The sequence below is a fragment of the Sinocyclocheilus grahami genome, unplaced genomic scaffold, assembly GCF_001515645.1.
Source record: "Sinocyclocheilus grahami isolate Dianchi unplaced genomic scaffold, SAMN03320097.WGS_v1.1 scaffold626.1, whole genome shotgun sequence".
NCBI classification, from domain to species: domain Eukaryota; kingdom Metazoa; phylum Chordata; class Actinopteri; order Cypriniformes; family Cyprinidae; genus Sinocyclocheilus; species Sinocyclocheilus grahami.
In genome coordinates, this window is record NW_015505805.1 from 10,084 (window position 1) to 32,446 (window position 22,363).

General features: G+C 37.5%; 2 protein-coding genes across 3 annotated transcripts; both read right to left on the minus strand.

The window, feature by feature from the left end:
• Window positions 1-3,790: 3,790 nt before the first annotated feature.
• On the minus strand, window positions 3,791-5,030 carry LOC107557966 (mucosal pentraxin-like). 2 transcript variants are annotated; one of them, XM_016241564.1, is made up of 3 exons: window positions 4,913-5,030; window positions 4,564-4,567; window positions 3,791-4,515 (listed from the first exon to the last, which is right to left on the minus strand). In XM_016241564.1, exons 1-3 carry the CDS (start codon window positions 4,968-4,970, stop codon window positions 3,852-3,854), a joined length of 726 nt encoding a protein of 241 aa, XP_016097050.1. In that variant the 5' UTR covers window positions 4,971-5,030; the 3' UTR covers window positions 3,791-3,851. The 2 variants fall into 2 exon arrangements, with proteins under 2 accessions (XP_016097050.1, XP_016097048.1); XM_016241562.1 differs by lacking the exon at window positions 4,564-4,567 and having other exon boundaries at window positions 3,791-4,518; window positions 4,913-5,026.
• Window positions 5,031-5,536: 506 nt separating this feature from the next.
• LOC107557968 (GDNF family receptor alpha-1-like) lies at window positions 5,537-16,181 on the minus strand. The gene is made up of 5 exons (XM_016241565.1): window positions 16,049-16,181; window positions 15,103-15,237; window positions 11,637-11,842; window positions 8,499-8,543; window positions 5,537-7,770 (listed from the first exon to the last, which is right to left on the minus strand). The coding sequence occupies exons 2-5, from the start codon at window positions 15,227-15,229 to the stop codon at window positions 7,627-7,629; spliced, it is 522 nt and encodes a 173-aa protein (XP_016097051.1). The 5' UTR covers window positions 15,230-15,237; window positions 16,049-16,181; the 3' UTR covers window positions 5,537-7,626.
• Between the last annotated feature and the right edge of the window lie 6,182 nt (window positions 16,182-22,363).

Here is a 22,363-nt window from a genome sequence, read left to right on the forward strand (position 1 = left end):
ACCAACTAGCAGCTTTGAGTAGCTCACAGCATTTAAACAAAAGAACACTTATTGACAATTCCAAGGAGATTGTGACTTGATTTGACTCAGGATTGGCAGCTGTGACATAACGGGGCGCTGTTGTGTCCACCTTTTTGCGATCAGACTCCACTGTCGCCTCCATTTTGGGAGCGTGCTCTAGTGCGGCCGCCATTACACGAGTGAGTGCGGGGTCCACGATACCCACAGTGAACGCTGAACCAACAGATACTAGAGCATAGTCCATAAAATCACTTAGAGACGAACGAGGACCCTCATGAATTACTCGTGATTTTACAGGCTGGTTAAGGCCTTCACAGAAGAAGTCAATTAACACGCAGTCCGGTAATTCTGAGCCATTAGCCAAAGCCAAATATTCCGTAATGTAACCCTCAAGTGATCGTGTGCCCTGCTTGAGAGCTAGTAGCAGAATCACTGTGTTCATACCTGGCCAATGTCCTTTGGAAAAGCCGCTGGATCCTTGAGTGGCCGAGTATTCTGTTACGGGGCTGACGAGACGTGAGACGTGCGGATCCAAGTGCAAAGCTTTATTAATAGAAATGGTAGAGACAGGCAAGGGTCAGATAATGGCAACAGGTATGTAGGAGGCATATATCCTAGGGCTAGCGTGGGTCTACGATCGGCGAACAGGATCAATAGGGCGAGACCAGAGGGATAAGTCCAGGTACAAAGCAAGGTTCAGGCAGGGGCAAACAGTATCAGAATAGGGCAAGACGAGAGGGGGAATCCGAGATACACAGGCGAAGATAAGGACACGAGGAAACAGACAAGGCAAGACTAAGTTAAGGCTATGAAAAGTAAACAGGCTCCGTAGAGTAGCTATCGCTAAGAGAGTGATAAATGCTATACAATACTCGGCAGCTTGACGGGGATCAGAGTGAGTGTTATATAGGGAAGGTGTGATTGATGACAGCTGTGTGCAATCAGTGCTGTGTGCAATCAACTGTGTGTGTGTAATCAGTGCAATGGATGATGGGAACTGTAGTCCGGGTGAAGTGCAACAGTGGTGTGGTGCAAGAGTCCATAGTAGTGGAAGGGTGACCTCTGGTGGCAAGCATACGGAAGTTTGTGGACCGGATTCGTGACAATTTACATATCTGATGACTCAATATGTGCAATGCATCTTTTTTCCTCAAGGTGACACTGTTTTTGATACACAATAATGACGTTTCACTCATAATTACTGCAGGCATAAAACAAACGAATATCATCAGCAAAAACTGAAGTGGTTTGAATGGCTTTACTGCACAGCAATTACTATATGCAATGAAATATAAATGTTACTGTCATTTGATGCTGGATGTGGTGAATAAGCTGCCAGTGATCAAAATATTGAATATGAAGACATTGAAAACGATAGTTTTGAGAATATGGCTGAGATCGCGAATATGAGGCAGATGCTGAATGTAGGCCTACTGTGGAAGTGTGCTCTGACAATGACAGCGATGGTAAAATCATCTGCTCAAATTGAACCCTTTTAAGTTTCAAAAGGTAACGAAATATGCTTCATTTTATTCTTCTGTAATTGTTCTTAAAATATCAAGAGAGTTTTTTGCTATTGCAGCAGTTAAAGAAATATCCATCCGTGCTGTATATATAGGTACGGGTCGCTAAATACCCGAATATAATGATTGGCAAAACATTCATGCATTTAAGGGTTACTGGAGGTTTCAATTTAAAAAAAAATGCACATGCAATTAAAATATAACTGATCGAACAAAAACAGTGGAGATCTGACAAAAAACAGGTCTCAGAGAGGTGTTTATTACAAATAAAAATGAAAATGAAGCACATCGAGTTGGCAGAGTGCGAGGGTCGTGGCGGGATGCGAATCCGTCACTCATGGTGCACCTCGGTGTCGGACAAACAGAAGAAGTGAGGAATATTTAACAGCAGCGGTCACAGTAATGATGAGGCGAGCACCAGTGAAGTTTCTCATGCCCGCTCCGTGTGTCTGCTGGGTGGCGATCAAACGGACAGGGCAGCGCTTTTCACGAGCGGAGATCGCTACTAGACGAATCATGTCATTTTTTATTTTTATAATCTCTGTTCTCTTTTGTCATAAGTTACGCTATTACTCCAGTAATTTATACTAGCCTATCCAGCGCTCCCTGAACGTAGTCTCTGGCTTATTGCCAGTCAAGCGCAACACTGCAGGGATGCGTCTATAACGACTTTGATCTGATCATAAAGTCTTTCCAAGTCACAGGGCTCAAGTCCAAGTCAAGTCTCGAGTCATTGCTGTCAAAGTCTAAGTCGAGTCTCAAGTCTTCTTTAATTATTTTGAGTCGAGTCGCAAGTCATCAAATTTGGGACTCGAGTCCGAGTCAAGTCTCGAGTCAAGTGACTTGAGTCCACACCCCTGCTTTCACCATTTCAAATTAACTAGCTATATGTTGTTTACATCTTTACTTTTGTAACTACTTTCTGTATGTATGTAAAGCTGCTTTGCAACCATTCAAAATAGTTTCAAAAGCACTAAAATTCAAAGTGTGGTTAAATTATTAAAAAAGATAAAGGTCATAATTATAAAAAAAGTACTGCATGATTATGAATTATTATTATTATTATTTGCAACTCAACACATTTATATCTATACCATTTTTATACTCAAGTAGAACTCAAATACAGTGTGCATTAATCATAACAGGTCAACAGAGGATTCAATAAAAATAAATTACTAAAGTATTCCTTCAATATTTAACTAATTAAATTGTTTTAATTGCAAATTGCTGATTGTTACATTTGCGCTGTAGGCAAAAGTTGCGTTTGGAAATTCTGCTCTTACAGCACCTAGCAGAAACATGCTAGATGTTTCTCTCATTTTCTTTGATTTGTCCAAAAAGAAAGTCTCATTAAAAAAAATTACACAGCATCATCTTAAAATAATATTTTATTCTCAGATTTGAAATACACAATGAGACTTGTGTCTTTAGTTGGAATTAGTTTCTAGACTAAAGGGTAATTATATGATGTCGTTCTAGCCTCCAGCCAATCGCTGCATTGTTGATCGTGGTTTCGAAAATTGATACATCTGCCCTTTTTGGGGAACAAGAGAACACGCAGTAATCTTACCCTGTGTCCCAGTGTGCATACTACCCACCCTATCTGCCCTAATATTATTGAAAATGACTAATATCACATAGAATTTAGCATGGATAGTGTGCACATTGGGACACAGGCTTAGACAACTTAATCCAGATATTGTAATCAAATTCACTAATTCGTTTGAAGAACCAAATTAGCCAGAGATCAGTTATCACGATTAGAAGATCTGGCACGAGGTACGAAGAACTTGGTGTCAAGAGGTTTGCTCCTGTAATGTTAGTTGTTTGTTTTGCCGTTTTAGGTTTTATAGTATAGTGCAAGTAAAAATGGCGGTTAACAAATTAGACATTTGTAGGGTGTCCTCAAGTGACTTAAGTTCAGGAAAATAATGTTTTTTCTTGTTTTTTTTATAGTACAAACTATTAAACCTCATATTCAGGATGTTGCTAGTTGATAAATGTAACAAGGGTAGGTCGTTTATACGATATTAGTGGTAAATGCTCAGTTATATAGTAGCCTACTTTCCTGACCAGGCCGTTTGGACATTATGTGGGTATTAAGTGAGTGAGTGAGTGAGTAGGTGGGAATACATGCAAGCTTGAGGCCACTGTGTCAACTTTGATCATTAAACTGCACCGACTCTAATTCAAGTCAGTTATGGCTTCTTTTGTTTGGTCAATATTGAAAACTCAGCACAAAGTTCGCTATCAAGATGTTTATTCATTTCTCATGACATTACAACAACAGTTCAGTACAACAGAGCACTATTGCTGCTCTTCTTTGCTATAGAATGTTACTTGATGCTTTTCTTCCACTTGTGCAGACCCAGCAATGGAGTACATCAGATTGTGCCAGTTAATGTAATTACCAAGTTTGTATCTGGTCTTTGCCTCCATGTAGGTCTTAATCTGACGGATGGTCAGGACTTGTTCGTGTACATGCACATCTGCTATGAAACCTGTGAAGGCATTGTGTTGGTCGAACCCTCCATCATATTGGGTCTGAAACTGGCCGAGTGTTATGACAGGATCTCCTTTGAAAGATACTTTTGGGCCCACTTCCTTCTTAAAGCTGGCTACTTTATTCACAAACATCTGTGCAAGACCACTGTTGGCATCCCAGGTTGCACACATTGAGATCCACTGATTATTTTTAAACACCAACCCGAATTGAACCTTGAAGCTATGAATAGTCATCTCGTACTGTTTGCTGAAACTTAACCAACGTAAAGAAAAGTCTTGAGGGTACGATGGTGTAGCCAGAGAAAATAGACATGGGTCGAGACTCATTTGTTCAGAGTAGAATTGCAAACACACGGTGGCTGCAGACATATCCATGGATTCATTCGGGTGGAGCTTCACCCAGGTGTTGGTGGCCAGCTGTGGGAACGTGATGACCTTCTCCCTCAAACATTTTCTGTCTTTATCGGTTTTGTTGTTGATATAAGTAAATGTTTTCAACACTTAAGGCATTAAAAGCTCTTTAATGTGAAGTGACACTGGTTGACCCACATACAGCAGTATTGCTTAATGAACACATATGCAAAGTCACAAACAAAATGAACTGACAAAAGCTGTCTAAATTCATTTTTTATCTTTATCTATTGGTATTAATTAACTCAATTCAACTATAACCAACATTAATTAGGTGACCTCTGTATTTTAAAAACTGTAGTAGTCGGCATTTGAAGTGGATCAAAAAAGTTCATCAAAGTTGTCCTAGGACAAGAATGCATTTTGGTTTTAGAACAACTTTGATGAAAGGTTTTGATCCACTTCAAATGTTGACTACTGTATATTGTTAATATTACATAAATAGTACTTACGGGACAACGCCAAACCACAAAGGACAACAAAGAAAACGTATGAAGAAAGTATCTTCATGGTCCTCTTGGGTCGAGTCAGTCATGAGAGAGGCACCTGAGCGCTTCACTCTTGCTCTTTTATACTGCACCACTGTAGTGAGGACACAGCATGTTAGTGCTGATTCAGCAGTTTGGTTACATGCGTAGATAAGGAGCAGGGCTGCACGATTTGGCCAAAAAGTTATCTTGTAATAACGATTTCAACTGAGATTATGAACTTTTATTCTCATATGAAAAAGTATAATAAAACCGCTGCTGAGACATCCAAGCAAAAATAACAAAGAGACCACACTTTGCTGTCAATGGAATAGTTGTTTTTTATGAGTGTTCACACTTGGGTTCAGTCTTTATGAGAATCAACTAAAGCCACTTTCTGTGGGACTTTGGTTATATTTAGTTACATCTTTTTAAGTTATTATAGTGTCTCAGTCCATATTGCCATTTTATTTAGAATTATTGTGCAGCCCTCACTGACCTGTTGCTATCTCCTTTTGTAAACAAAATTATTGTTAAGGTTAAATTGCTAAATTCCTCTTATACATCCTCCATGTGAAAACAAAACACAACAAAGGTGAATGAGTCAACATTTTAATCGTTTTCATATAATACTTTTTACATTTTCACAAGCTAAGAAGAAATGTGACAGATTGTGGAAGAGCCTTGTGTTTTATTTTTTCTTATTTTTATTAATTCTCTGGAGCAATAAGATGTGGATGTAGAGAAATATAGTTTTTACAATGTAGGACTCTTACTGTCCTGCTCCCATCTTCACAGCAACTTTATGTTGCAACCAAACCCAAATATAGCAGACCACCACAAAATGCCTGCGCAGAATCTATAACAAACCGCATCCAATAGCCTTTATTGCATTTCCATCACTCATGCTCCCATAAGTTCCCATACTGCTTTCCAGCAGAAAAGACAGCATTACAATAAATAAACTCATAATGCAAAAGGATACAAAAATAAGATATTTTTTCCTTTCTTTTTGGCTTACCATAAAACAATAACATAGTGGTGTATAGTAAATAAATGGCTGTTGTACATCTCCTTCCTTTGAGATATAGGACAGGACAACAACAATTACAGATGCAAGTCTTCAATTTGTACTGTAATATCTAAACAAAAATATATACTGTGTATATAGTTACTAAGAAAAGTGACAAATCCTTATCCAATATGATAATACATTGTACAACCAAATCCCAATTCAAATATAGCAGGCTCTATAAACATAGTTCATGTAGAAGTATATATATGTTTGTGTGTGTGTGTGTGTGTTTTTTATGTAGCACTTAAACTGTCCTGTAAATAACATGGAGTACAACAATACATTATTTTTTGTTCAAAATGCCACATGAACCAAAGCAGCATGTCATAGACACTTTTAACGTGTACCGCTGAGGTGGTTAAACTGCACATGCCTCATACTGACATATAAGATTTTTTTCTCACTGGTTTTAAGTAATTGTGATGCAGGATCACAATACTGACTCTTTCAGTAACTTTTGTAGAGACATACAGTACAAAAAACTGGCTACAGTATATAATACATACATGACTAGATTGCATGTTTCGTTGGGGCCAAAGTATGAAAATCCCTGTCAAAGCAACATCAGAAAGGCAATATACACTTGATAGATACGCGGATGCCGGTAGGTTTAGCTTTGTGAGTGGTGATGCATTGCAATTTACAGATACTTATATATGCAATTGTAACATAGAACCTTGACACATCGTCTGATTACACAAGAATCAATGCTGCTGTTCGGCCTCAGTCCATGTTTTCTCCCACAAACTGTGACAGAGGAGTTATGAAACCCCAGTTCTACTGACATATCCATCCAGTCAACCCATGACCTCATCCTCAACGTTCAAACAAACACATACAAACAGCATTACGCATTCACACATGCATCCACACGCAAACACACCATTACAAACCAGAGCAAAGTTGTCAAATAGGCTCCTTCATGTATTTTCAGACAAAGCTACTATCCTGTTGGTCATCCAGTAAACTCCCCTCTAAACCCTCCTTTCATTTTCTGTGACTAGATGTTTTGTAAATGTCTTTTGATATGTTTGACCTACAGATGGGCCAGTGATGCTATAGAAAAACTACGGAGAAGCACAATTAGTGAGAATCTAATTTTCACCATAATGTTAGAAGACAATTTGTAGAAATAAACAGTGACCACATCTCAAAAATTACATTTTAATAGTGTCTTGGTTTTACTTTTGTTGTGTCTTTGTGTGCCAGTGAGCAATGGATAGTGCACACTGTGCTGTTAAGTACACAGATAAGATTAAGCTCTACTGCTGTGACAGGAGTCCTTATGATTTCTGGCCCTCAAACACCAGCAGTTTGCGTAAACGGCACAACATCACATGGGAATGCTGCAATGATTCCAGGGTTATCTCGCATTTCTTTCACGTTTCATCTTCCGATGCAAAATCAGGAGGGAAGAGAGACAGAAACTCGAGTACACCAAGACCACTTTGTTTCGTTGCATCAACAACATCAACAAAAGCTCTTAAAAAACAGAACAGCAATAGAGAGGAAGGGAGGGACTAAGAGAGAGAAAGAGAGAGAGTACTGAGTACAACAGATTGACCAGGAACAGCGATCGACTTTGTACAAAGTGTGACTGTCCGTGTTTTATATTCTTAGGTGGCTACAACATCGCTACAGTGAAGATGCAGTGCAAGGTGGTAGCCAGCAGGAGCAGCAGAGAGCTAAGGCCTGATAGAGATGCCTGCCGAGTGGACGAATTCCTGGAGATGGCGTTGGAGGAGCTGGGGTCATCGATCTGTGGGTCCTTGGAGAAACACAACAGTGAACAGGCAAGAAAGAGGATGAGCATTTAGTCTTACCAGCCTAAAGGTGGCTAGGCATGGCAGAGAGTACAGCTATTTGATTTTGATGTATTTTTCCATTATGATGTTTTACCTTGAACTTTTCTAAAAGGAATTGTATGTGTTTGTGATTGTGATTGGCTTTTCAAGGCTTTTAGTACACCATAATGCATAAAAAACCTGGACTTTCACCTTGCAAAAAAGAAAAAGAAAATACAGCTCATTCAAAAATAAAAATGCCATTCTGTCTGAGTTATACCTAACATGGGTTCAGATTAGAAAAGCTCTTTGATTCAGCAATGAAATTGTTCTCTGAAAAGAGGTCCTTGTTTTTAGGGCTGTTTGGGCCTGCCGCTGCAACACTAAATGTCATTTTAGCATATAATGTTGCTTTTATTATGTACAATGACATTTAGTGAACTTTAAAAGGCAGAAGATAAGCAATGTTCACATTTTGCCATCACCCAACGCAAATATCATGTGCATACCGGGCAGGAAGAGCCCTCTAGTGCCAGGTCAAAGTTCAGCCGAAAGGGGCCAATGTGACATGAGATAATTACTGCTTTGTATCTTTTCTTTCATTATGATTCATCCTTTCAATAGCACTTGACATATATCAGAGATATGCCAAGTTTGGGATGTACAATCAGTTATTATTCTGGCATGAAAAGTAGTATGTTAGCATACTTACCACACATAACACATCTATTGTGTTGTTTGTCTGCAGCTTCTGAGCCTAGAAAGGAAAAAAAACTCTATTAAAGTAACTGGATAGAAATTAATAACATTTTGGACCAAGAAAACCCTTACTAGACTACATATTACAACAGTCCTGCAGGAGGATCCACACGGGATAATCAATAACAAAATAGCCAGACTGCTGTTTATAGCTGCGATTTTATATCCATTAATTGCATTAGTAGTGTGCTATATAATAATATTGACAAGTTTAAAATCTATTGTGATTCTGTTTTTAGATAGTGTCAATATAACCATAGAGAATTAAATGTGTGCACAAGCTGATATTAGTATTAATCATTAATCATAGCAGGTGGGTTACTGGAGGATTCTCAGTTTGAGGCCACATTATATTTCTCAGATTTTAGCATTTCAAACGTAACCCTCCAGTAGCATACAATTTAGTATGGATTTCACTTCCTTATGTGTGTGTACTTGTTGTATAGGTATGCGTGTCTAAGAAAGTGAGAAGCAGTGGTGATATAGGAGACCTGGTGACAGTATAATGAATGGATTCCTGTGTGTTGGTGGTTCGGTATCCTCCTGAAACTAGCCGACTTGAATCTAAGCCAGAGCCCAGCATGATAAAGCAATGCCTCTGCCAGCATGAAACATTATAAACAACCGCATCTACAGACCGGCAAAAAGAGGATTTGAGGTTTAATATCAATGATTCATTTCTACCAGAGCAGTCCTAGTGCCCTTAAAACATTTTTAAAATTGAAGAAATAAACCAACAAAAGTCTAGAAAGTGTGATGTTCAGGCAAAAAAAGTTGGATAATTGTGCTCCCAAAGTGGAAGATATGGCACTTTAATAGTGCAAAAAAAGAAAAGAAAAATAAATGGAAAAAGAGAACAAAACTCAAGAAATTGGCCCTTAATCTTACTGAATCACTTGACAGCATACTAAGCAGAGTTTCTCACTGTTATTGTATATTTAGAACATGAGTTCACACTGAACGTAGAGAACTTTCTCATACTGTTAAATCAGAGCTTTCCATAATTTAGCAAATATGCCCAATACTTGCATTTTGACACGCTTTTAGCGGAGGTATTTTTGTTTTGAGGGTGTTAATGCACATCTGGCTCTGTCATTTTATTCAAAAAGGCAAAAACCCTTTCTATCACATAACTGAAGGGGGATGCAAACAGTATGGCTGGCTGTAAACATCTCGGTTCTAAACAAGAGAGAGAAAAGCAGTTCGATATGCAACAGAGGCTACATTAACATGCCGTTCGTATGCAGGAGTCGTCTCGCTAGTTTTCCTAGTGGTCAGCTGCGTGTGCTGTGATCATTTGTAACCAATGAAGAAAGACTGACAGACATATCCCATGAGTCTGCACTCTCCGTCTCTGTTTTTCTCCTCATTTTCACACTGACAGCTGCTCCCCCTCAGAGGACTACGTTTAGCAGTGAGGCTAATACAAAAACATGTAAACTCATTAATTAATGCCACTTTCTCCTGCGGCTGCGCTTTTCTCTGTTGGAGTGTTTGGGTCTGGATGCATGCGTGTGTGCATGCCCTAATGTCTGTGATTATATATTAGCCTTGTTTCTAATTAAAAGACATGCTGTAAATAGGCCAACTCTAACCCTGGCTGTGTGGGTCTTGTTGTTGGATTGAACTGTTGTCTCAGTTGTCTCAAGGGCTGTATCTTAATACATTTATGCATTTGGCAGACACTTATATCCAAAGTGAGTAGGATTGCATTCAAGGTATACATGTTATTATGTGTTCAGTAATATTCACTTAATATTCAGTAATATTGTCAAATTGACTGCGCTGACACTATCGGATGAGAACAAAACTTGAACTGAATTGAGTTGCATAATGACACTATTGTCTCCTGTAGAGCTGCTTTATAGCTGAATCAACTTATTTTCATAGTTGATGCATTTTGTAACATCGACACTGTTTTTAAGCTATATTGAATCAACACTGATCTGACCTGAGCTGAATAGCCACTCTATTGTCTTCTGCAGAGCTGAATTGATCTCATCTCATAATTGATAAACTGTTCTAAACTGAAATATTGAACTGACTTGAGCTGAATAAGGATATTATTGTCTTTTTTAGAGCTGCTTTGCAGCATAATTTGAATTTATTTCCTGTTTGAAGAAGTTTGCATTATACTGTGAAGCTCCTTTGAAATGATCTATATTGTATAAAGCGCTATAGATATAAAGGAGACTTGGCAAATGATGTTCAAAACCTTCTTAAATAAGGACATTTTTTGTGATTATTATGTGAACTGTAAATATATTTCTATTATAGTGGTTACAGATAAAATATAACTATTAATGGTATACACAGCAAAATCCCCAGAGTTAAATCAGCTCTGCTCAGAGTACATATTGTCCCAGTCTACAGAATGTTAAAGTTAAACTGAAGCAGAGTTAAAGTTAATGGGATAATTAAGCAATTCAATAATTGATGAGAGCATTAGTAAAGAAAACCTGCTGTTAACAATGTTGAAGATGAACAACTACTGCTCAGGCTTTTAGACATGAAAACGTATCACATAATCCTCAACAGTGGTAACTCTGCTTCAGTGTTACTTTAACACTCTGTAGATTGGGACAATATGTACTCTGAGCAGAGTTGATTTAACTCTGGGGATTTTGCAGTATATTATATTAATTAATTTATTTATTTATTAACTCTTAATTTGACTAAAATGTATACATTTTTTGTAATGTTGTAAATCTTAATTTAGCCTAAATAGTTAGATAGTTTAGTAATTGCAATTTCTGTCTTCCATTTTCTATAGTGTTTCCTTACATTTTTATGGCTGTTTTAGTCTATAAATTTTAAATCAAATTTACCTACCCATGAGAAATATTTAGCAGAGTCCCCTATAATGTAGTATAGCACTCTTATGTAAATTAGGCATATGCGACTGAACCATTCCCTTCCTAAAACATAATTTTCAAGATCAACAGAGGTATTTATTAACTCCTAACATATGAGGACCTCAAACACAACGTCTGTTTTAAAACCCTGCATTCCCTGAGGCACATACACATTCACCCAACCCACAATGCATAAATGAAACTTGAAGATCTATGTCGGCAATAGTTCCACTGACCTGGAGGCTTCCGCAGAACTGGTAGAGGGAGTTATCAGCTGGATTGAGATGGTTGATGTGTGTCCCTGGCTCTATGGCATTGGGTGATCTGTCTCGATCTCTGTTCCTCTGGGATGGTGTTGTCATAGTGGTGGTTGTTTGCACTGGGGGCATTGGCTGCCAAACGCTCACATCCGTCCCATTTCCAAATGCCTGGATTGCATTACCTACATAAAAAAGAGCAAAGATGGTTTCTACCTCATATTAAAAGAGAGATACGATGAAATAGTTAAGAATTAATTGGAGGGCCAATACAGCACAGATAAACACTAGTTTTGCCTCCTGTCTGCTGTCAAAGTCTTAAGTTGATAGTCTGAGAGATGTTTACCATAACATAAGAGACCCAGAGATGTATGACTGTTTATTAGAGTTTTAGATATGTGTTTGATTGTAAATCAAGACCTACTGCTGGATTTTATCCATTTTGAAGGCTCAGGAAACCTTTGCAGGTGTTTTGAGTTGATTAGCTGATTGGCATGTCACCATATTCTAATTTGTTGAGATAGTGAATTGGTGGGTTTTTGTTAAATGTGAACCAAAATCATCACAATTAAAAGAACCAAAGACTTAAACTACTTGTCTGTGTGCATTGAATTTATTTAATACACGAGTTTCACAATTTGAGTTGAATTACTGAAATAAATGAACTTTTCCACGACATTCTAATTTATTGAGATACATCTGTACATATTGACATACAAGTCCAAAATTTTGGCAAAATTATGCAGCCCTTACAAACAAGCACAGCAAACCTGTTTTTTATTTATTTATTGCATTACAAAACACAATTTCTGTTAGAAGTAGTGGTTAAACTGATCGTAGTTGATCCGTGATCCGTACAGACCAAGCCCCACGGTTAGGCACGCATGTGTTCCGCAGATTAATTGCAAAATTGAACCATAATAGAGTATAAGTTTATCATTTGTTCATATTTACACAAGCAAGCGAATTTTAAACAATTCCAGAGAGAAAAGGCGAAAGGGAACTCAATTCGTTACCCACACGCTGTTCTCTACGTGCACAGAAACAAAACAGCTGTGATAAAAATCTGTATTTAATTTATCCAGTGAACACTATGCAGTGTTATTTTCACTAATTATTACATTTCTGTATTTGAATACTACCAACCTTATTTTATTTGTAACATATTCTGTTGTATATGTTTTCTTATTTTTACTGGCTGTTCTTTTGTCTCTTTAATCATGTTTAAACTTTCTTAGTTAATTTAGTAGTATTTAATGTGGTATCAAATAAGTACTTCGCTTTAAGTAATAAATGGAAAGCAAGTTAAATTGAAATATTTTTCTTTTCTTGCTGATCCGAAAAATGATCCAATCCGTGGGTCAAAAACTGTAATGTGATCCAAACCGTGAGATTTGTGATCCGTTGAACCACTAGTTAGAAGAATCATAATCAGATTTTTTTTCTCCAAATTGTGCATTCCTATTGACTTTTAACAGCGAACTGAGGACTGAGGCAAAAGGGGCATGATGATTGACATGACCTTCTTCTTCTGTGAACTATTTCACCACAAGAAACTAAGTTCAAATGCTGTGTATTGAGGTTTGAGTAGTGGCATTCACCTGACTCTGCTTTTATAAACTGACCCCTGCATGGATCTTTTTCAGTACTATACATTTTTCGTAGCACTCCCAGGACTTTCACAAGCCCTCCCTGAAAGCTTGCTTTTTTCTATTACCACTTAGTCTGTTTTCACGCAATTCTATGAGTACACGGGAACAAAACAAAACACTTGGTGCAGTCAAGGAAGGGTAGCGAGCAAAAGATATACGGGGGAAAGTGTAAGAGAAAGGAGTGTACTTAATAGGAAGATGGAAGAGGCTTTTTAGAGGCAGAGGTAAAAACGGGCTGACAGGTGGACAGCTAAAAGCCTCAGAAAACAACTTGCTGAAGAGAAGGACAGAGCAAACCAGATCAGAGGGAGAATGAGACAAATGGACAGTTAGGAAGGAAATGGCACGGATGGAGGCACAAAGTTTAAAGGAAGAGAAAACAAGACAGAAAAAAGCTAACAGAAGATATGAGGAGCGATTGACAGATTGCTCACATCTTTACGTCTATTTTTATGTAATTTACTAGAGGAGGATAAAATGAAACGGACTCTTTTTATACAACCATAAGTTTCCCAAAGAGTCTGTCATTAGACTACAGCACTTGCACAACTCAAGTATGAAACCATTAAAGGGGTCATATGATGCGATTTCAATTTTTCCTTTGTCTTTGGAGTGTTGCAAGCTCTTGGTGCATAAAGAAGATCTGTAAAGTTGCAAAGACTAAAGTCTCAAATCCAAAGAGATATTCTTTATAAAAGTTAAGAGTCCAGCCCGCCTCAGCTCACTCTATCCCGGCCTCAGCATACGCTAAGCCGGGGCTTCCCCTCACGGTAGGCAGCTATGTTTTTCGTTGCCACTGATGATTCAAACGCGAGTTTTGGGCAGTAGAGTAGCACTTGTTGTTTGTCATTTCTCCGATCACAAATGCAGACAGAGTTTTATGTTTACGCGGCGCGATGCAATGCAACGCAACGTGTAAAAAGACAGTATAAGTCATTATAATCAGTAATTGTGTCCCCACTGGATGAAACAAATGCCTCGTTTGTAATGGGTTTTAATGTTTATGTCTCGTCACTCTTTAAACCGCATAAACACATGTCATTACACCAAATACACAAAATAATGTTCTTTTTAGCAGCATCATATGACCCCTTTAAGTCAGCAAAGTTTAAAATACTGTCTCATTTAAACTTCAGTTGGAAAATGGGCATTAGAGTTGATAAGTTTAATTCATAATCACTTCACTCACTTTGTGTCATTTTACATGCTTTGAAATGTTTTAGTAAAAAAAAAAATATTTGGGCACTAAACACTTTTTATTTTAATGAAACAATCTGTATCATTTAAACTTCAGTTGGAAAATGGGCATTAGAGTTGATAAGTTTAATTCATAATCACTTCACTCACTTTGTGTCATTTTACATGCTTTGAAATATTTTAGTAAAAAAAAAATATTTGGGCACTAAACACTTTTTATTTTAATGAAACAATTTGTCATTTTAATTTGTTAATTTGTGTGTGGGGTGGGGTTGGAGGAATCAGGTCCATGAGCCAGGATTCGATCTCAGGACGGCTGTAGCGCAACGGCGCTACATGTTGGTGCACTGACAGATATCATTCTGCTATCGTATTGGCTGATAAATTTCATATCGGTTCATATCGGTTTCATATCTCTTATTATATATATATAATATATATATATATATATATATATATATATATATATATATATATATATTATTTTTATGCTATTTTGCCCAGCTCTAACACAAACTACACATGTAAATCAGAGGGTTTGTTTCAGATTTTCTTTGCACAGAGACAGGATAAGTCGGGCCAAAGCAGTAACTCACGCAGGCAGGCATTGTCAGTGAAGAACTCTGTGAATCTGTCGCATTCCTCTTTGCTGTTGCCGCTGCTGCTGCAGTCACAGAATGGAGAGACGCTGATCTTGGGTGAGCGCAGATAATTTGGGGTCATCACCGTGCCTGGAAAACAAAAGGACATTAAAATATCAATTTCATATTTAATTGGAATTTTATTAAATATGTGCGTTTTTAAAAGCCTGATTGTGTACACATCGAAACCCTAAACCCTTGCCATCTTCAGATTAGCCGTTATGCTGTTCTCACTGAGCTTTCTTAAAAATAATACTTTTGGTGCAGTGTGCCTCATAAAAGCTGTACTGTGGGGATGTGACAGTGTTAGCCCACAGAGAAACAGTCTCCCACTGGTAGAACAACAACAGGAGCTAATCACAGATTAATAGCTGCACTGCTGTATTCCCGTGTGTCCAGCTGCTGTTTCTGTGTGCTGCACACACGACTTTGGAAAGACATCCAACACAGGCAAAACGCAAAGAAAGAGCTAGAGAACAAACATGTGTTCACAAAGGCTTTCTCTATATATATCTCAGTGGATTTTATGGAGAGTAGTAGAAGTCATCAATCATCAATCATCATCAGTATATAACAGGTTGATGTGTGTGTATTCCCCATGACACTGAATTAATATAAAATGTACTATATTAATAATTCAAAAATAAATTTTTGTAGACCCTACACTCTAAAAAATGCTGGGTTGTTTCAACCCAATGTTGGGTCAAATATGGACTAACCCAACTGTTGGGTTAAAAAGCTAATTTAAAAATGTAGCCAAAATTTAACCCAACAGTTGGGTTAGTCCATATTTGACCCAACATTGGGTTGAAACAACCCAGCATTTTTTAGAGTGTAATATTAAATTTACCATATTAATAATAATTAAAATAAATAAATATATATTACAGGGCAAACTCACCAATGAGGCCAGAGTACGACAGCAAGCAGTCAGCATAATTCTCCTTCAGACAGCCAGAGAGAGAGCGGGGCTCAGGCTGACAATTGGTGAAGAAATCAGCTAGACGAGACCTAAAACACCACACACACACACACACACACACACACACACTTCATATTACATAATTCTCACCTCTTCCTGACATCTATTCTAGTACAATGAGTGCTAATGACACCACTTTATAATTAAATACGGTTCATTATGAATGAAAGAAAACAAATGTTGCCAAATCTGTTTGAAAAGCACACTGCACACAGTTCTTGGCTGTTAAAAGTGTTGGAAGACTCTCAGTAGCAGTCTGTGGCAGTGTTAAGAACGGAGAAGGAATGTGTAAATGAATGTGCTGTGCCGTGTCTCCTAAGACAACATGGTGTGGGACTAGTGTGGGATCTCTTCACAACTGCACCGAACACCTTGCTACAGCTAGGGGCTACACATGGCTTCAAAATAATCATGGGTACAAGAGCAGGATGGATGCAGCAAGAAAGACATATAATGAGGAAAAAATGACCGGAATGAAGCATGTGAACTGTATAGACCTGGAGCGCAAGTGCAAATATTTTCCATTTATTTGTATGAGTGTCCCCCAGAATGCCGAGCGGCGGCTCTTCTGACTGAGCAGGGTCATTAGCTGTCGCACTCTCTGTGCCTAAAGACGTTTACTTGGCAAAACTTCTACTTTACTTCAACATCCACGTTGTGCTAATGAATCCTTAACAAGCCACTTAGCGGACTCTGGGGTTGCCTCCTTCCTGCACAAACCAGATTTAAGGCTGCAGTTTTTATTGCTAGACTTCAATAATCACCACAATCGTCCTCGCAATGTGTTCTCCTGCTTTACCTTAATAAATGCTTTATTTCCCAATAGATGCAGTTTAGCTGCTCATGGCCATGTCTGTCCCTATTGGTGAATATGTGTTATTACAGATGGCATGTTGTGATGTTGCCTTTCAGATTCAGTGAGGCATTTCTTAGCACCTCTAAATGTCTGCCCAGACAACATCTGCCCATTCAAGCCCTTCAGCACAGAAAAGTCTCTGTCTCTGTCTCTGTCTCTGTCTCTCTCTCTCTCTCTCTCTCTCTCTTTCTCTCTCTCCAGAAGGGGTGCTTATCTATGTGTGGAAGAAAAAGTGGAATGCAATCTTGCCTATTCATAAACAGTGTGATGTTCTCAGTCAGAGCATCAGACATGCACACACACATTCACACAGGCACTCAAAGCAAGAAAAAAAGCCCTCTCTGCTGAGTTCCACTACTGTCAGATGACATCAAAAAAAGACAGTCTGTGTGTGTGTGTGTGCGATGTGCCCCTCTGATCTGATGCCCTGAGGCTGACAAGAATAAAATACCTATTCTGTGGCTTGGCACAAAGGGCTTCAGGTTGAAACGATCCTCTACAGCTGTCTGGATCCTTCACCTGTCGTATGAACCCTTAGTACCAGATGTCACACTGAAGAGACTGACCAAATCACACATGAACACACACACACGCACACACACACACACACACACACACACACACACAATCCACAAAACATTCATTGAGCACCAAAAAAAAGTACAAAGTTGATATGGCGAGTAAATAAAACAGATTTACTTGTAGTTGACTTGCAATTTCATAAAAAATAACATAATACAGGGTTTAAATCAAATTGTAGGAGCAATAGTCCAACTCCCACTGATGTAAGATACACGATTCAAATCAAATTGTCTACCAAGTAAAATATCTGCCTTGACTTGTGTCGTTTTCAATAACTTTTTTTCATTCTCTGCATATGGAATGAATAAGCTATACGTAATCTAATATAAAGCTCCAAGTAGATTTTTTTTATTAATATTTTTTTTTTAGAAAACACTGAAAGAGTATGATGTACATGAATTAAATTTAAATAATTAACAATCTTATATCATTCAAAAGTCTCTCATGCTCATCAAGGCTGCATTTGTTTAATTAAGCAATACAGTAAAACATTTAATATTGTGAAATATTACTTTTAAACAGCTGAATCTTCAGCTTCCAATATTACAGTTTTCAGTGTCACATGTGTTCACAGTTCACATGTATCCCTATAGAAATAATTCTATGCTGGATTTGCTGGAAACAGGGATACTTTTTTCAAGATTTTTTGATGAATAGAAAGTTCAAAAGAACAACATTTGAAATAAAAATTGCTCATAGCAATGCATAAAGTCTGTACATTTGATCAATTTAATGCACCCTTGCTGAATAATTACTTTGTGTAATAATAAAGAATAATAATAATAATAATAATAATAATAATAAATAGAGTAAGAAAGGACACATTGTCTTATTTCATTTAGCATTAACAGGTACTTCTGAACCATAATGCAGAAATATGTTTCACATTCACAAACACTAACATCACACATACATGCTGCAGCTCCTTCACCACACACCTCACACACACTGGCCATCTGGCCTGGAAGGTAGAGCAGGAACCCCTCCCCTACTGTGTCTCGTCTCTGATACAGCCTCAAATTGATTAGTGTCTCCTATTTCCTTCCCCTTTTGGCTCTAATTTTCAATTAGTTGGAGAATCAGTCTGAATAATGACCTTGAATGCTATTGGAACAAACCTGGGGTGTGCATACAGATCTGCTTCTAATGTTTTATTTGGGCCTTTGTTATCCATCTGTTCTTTCCTTGAGCCAGTACGGCAGGGATCCAACTGTGGGCAAGTAAAGATTTGCCTTTTATTTTAAAGGAAGTTGTCATGATTATAAATAAACTCTTAGAATGCAGCAGTTAATATCTATGAGAAACTAATTTCTGCCTTGATTTTTTTTAAATGAAAAAAAAAAAATCAGTTAAGTTAGGGCCAAGGTGCAGTGGTTAAAATATGCATTCTTAACAAGTTGGAGCTCACATAATCACTTGGGTTTGTGTTCCTGTAGATCAACATGCAACGGCGCTAACAACAGTTCAATTATCAGGCATATTTTGATAAAATGTCCAAATCCTCCCTCTTTCCCAAACTGTTATATCTAATAAAAAGGCAAAAAGCTCTAAAATATAACTATTAACTGTTAGTATCAGTTTTTAGAAATGCAAAGAATATAGATGTTCCAAATTAATAAAATGAGAGCAAAGGCACCATAGTCACACTTTTTATTCTGTCTCTCATCTGTGCTGTTTTAACATACTTTCTCTCCAAGATCAGACAACTGAGGCCTGATTAAATCCTAATAAAAGCCTCACCTGAGGGTTAATGGGAAATGTACAGTGAAATGAGAAGGGGAGGCCAGTGCACTCCTATCATACTTTATCTGGAACTGTAATGTCACCAGCGATTAGCAGAGAGGTCGAGGATTTGATTAAAACACCACCGTGATTAGAACCTAATGTCCTCTTGAGTGCATGCGTGTGTGTTAGTCTCTCTCTATAACTGTCTATCTGTCTTCAGGTGATTGTAAGGCACTGGACTGCACAGAAAGTAAATGAAGAGACAATTATAGAAAAAAGATTGTAACGAGACTAAAAGGATGGAAAACATTAGTAAATTCTTCGACTGAGACTTGTGGTGTGTGTCCAGGTTTATTTTTCCCTGCGGTCACGCAGATGTAGTGTTTAATCATATAAGGTAAGGATTGTGTTTGATAATGGGCTTTAATTAGTCAGCTTTATAGGGGCTCTGACAAAGCCCTCTGCAATCCTTATGGACAGAGTATCTGCCTTTTTATCTGATATAAAATAAATACACTAGCATTATGACAGAAATACAACTGAAGCATCATGCACTAAAAGCGACAAATAATAAGACATAATAGCCCCGCCCACAGAGAAAAATCTCATTGGTCCAAAATCTTTCTCCAGAACTGTACATTAAACATCAAAACTTTTCTGATTTGCTGAGACTGTGTCATGTCACACAATAAATATTGCCCAGCCCTAGTTTAAAGTCCTCAATTTGTAATTCAGAAAGTGCTAACTATCACTTCTTGCAGTATATGTACAGTATGTTGGTATATTATTCCTAATATTGTGGACCATAACACTCCATTTCTATCATGACAAATCTCGGAAGAGTTTAGCATGGTAATGGATATGACAATGTTAATCTATTTGGTCTTGGTCGCAATAGATCTGCTATGCTGCTGCTGTTGAATTGTTGCTGCTATAAGGTAAGGATTGTGTTTGATAATGGGCTTTAATTAGTCAGCTTTATAGGGGCTCTGACAAAGCCCTCTGCAATCCTTATGGACAGAGTATCTGCCTTTTTATCTGATATAAAATAAATACACTAGCATTATGACAGAAATACAACTGAAGCATCATGCACTAAAAGCGACAAATAATAAGACATAATAGCCCCGCCCACAGAGAAAAATCTCATTGGTCCAAAATCTTTCTCCAGAACTGTACATTAAACATCAAAACTTTTCTGATTTGCTGAGACTGTGTCATGTCACACAATAAATATTGCCCAGCCCTAGTTTAAAGTCCTCAATTTGTAATTCAGAAAGTGCTAACTATCACTTCTTGCAGTATATGTACAGTGTGTTGGTATATTACTCCTAATATTGTGGACCATAACACTCCATTTCTATCATGACAAATCTCGGAAGAGTTTAGCATGGTAATGGATATGACAATGTTAATCTATTTGGTCTTGGTCGTAATAGATCTGCTATGCTGCTGCTGTTGAATTGTTGCTGCTGTTGGTTATTGCTAGTGTTGTAGATTTTTTCTGCTGCTGCAAGCAAGTACAGGAACTTGCTACTGCCAATACATATGCTGTGCTGTGCCGTGTACATACAGTGCTGTGAGTATTTAGGACATACTGCTGCTGCACAAATAGTAGGGCTGGGCGATATAGCCAAAAACTGTATCAACGATATAATATTTCATATCGTTCTGTATCGATAATTATTGACATTTTTTATAACCTTTTTTTAAACAAAGAGCAATATAATTTTTTTTTTACATTTAACCACTGTATTTTTTAATTAACTCAATTTATTGAGACAAACAACAAATATTTTTTTTGTTTTAACAGTCAAACACAAAATAAAAATTAAACAAATATCTAATTTCTAATGTTTTATATGGAGATTAAATAGGTCAAACTTTTGTCTTGGAACTTTTGGCTTTTGGCAAGGCCACAGGAGGGCGCAATGAGCAAAATAATGCAGCACATTAAATTGTCAATGCAAGGAAATAACTGTCTATAAAAAAACGTGCATTACGTCAAAATAAATCAAATATAATTTCGTAAATTGCATAAACAATTATAAACAAAAAAGCATCATGTATTTATGCATTGCTTAATACAAAGCAAATATCTAATTTCTAATGTTTTATATGCAGATTAAATAGGTCAAACTTTTGTCTTGGAACTTTTGGCTTTTGGCAAGGCCACAGGAGGGCGCAATGAGCAAAATAATGCAGAACATTAAATTGTCAATGCAAGGAAATAACTGTCTATAAAAAAACGTGCATTACGTCTAAATAAATCAAATATAATTTCGTAAATTGCATAAACAATTATAAACACCTAACATTCGATTGTACTATTTTTGCATTCAAATGCAAATGTTTATTTTAAATTCTACTAATATTCATTTTTTTATTCACAATCTCCTCATTACAGGCAGGCACAGCACTCATGTTCGTGTTTGTGTGTGCTGTCTGCGTCACTCATAGCACGTTTCTATATTGTGCACTATATCGAACATTTTTTAAATCGTTATCGAAGAAAGTGTTCCGTCGATAAATTTCGATACTGTTTTATTGCCCAGGCCTAACAAATAGCATATATAATATCCCATAGCAGATCTATACATATGGAGCTGGGGAGGTGGAGGTTTTCAGAGGAACTCTGAAAGCATGCTGCCCCGAACTGCTCTAGTGAATGCTATCTAGCCATTTAAATGTAAAGCAGTAAGCTCATTGACTGCATATGCAACATAAACCAATCAGCTTGTGCCAAGTAGTTTTACGCTGTAAATATCATCAATTTGTGTTAACAACCCATCAGCCTCCGCCATCTAGAGTTTTATGACAGAACTTGGCATTTGTACAAGTGGAATCATAGAGAGCAATCTTTCCTTGCTGACTGAGTGAACCAGAGAAGCCAAATGGTTGGAAAGAAGACCCTGTATTTTTTTGTATTTTAGCTCTTTGTAGCGCTTAATAAACTCTCTCTTTCCACAAACAATCCTCCGGTGTAATAACGACAAATGAAACTATAACTCAAGACCTCTGTAATTTATCCCTGAAGCTCTCTCTATCTTTCCTCACTCTTTCGATTAAGG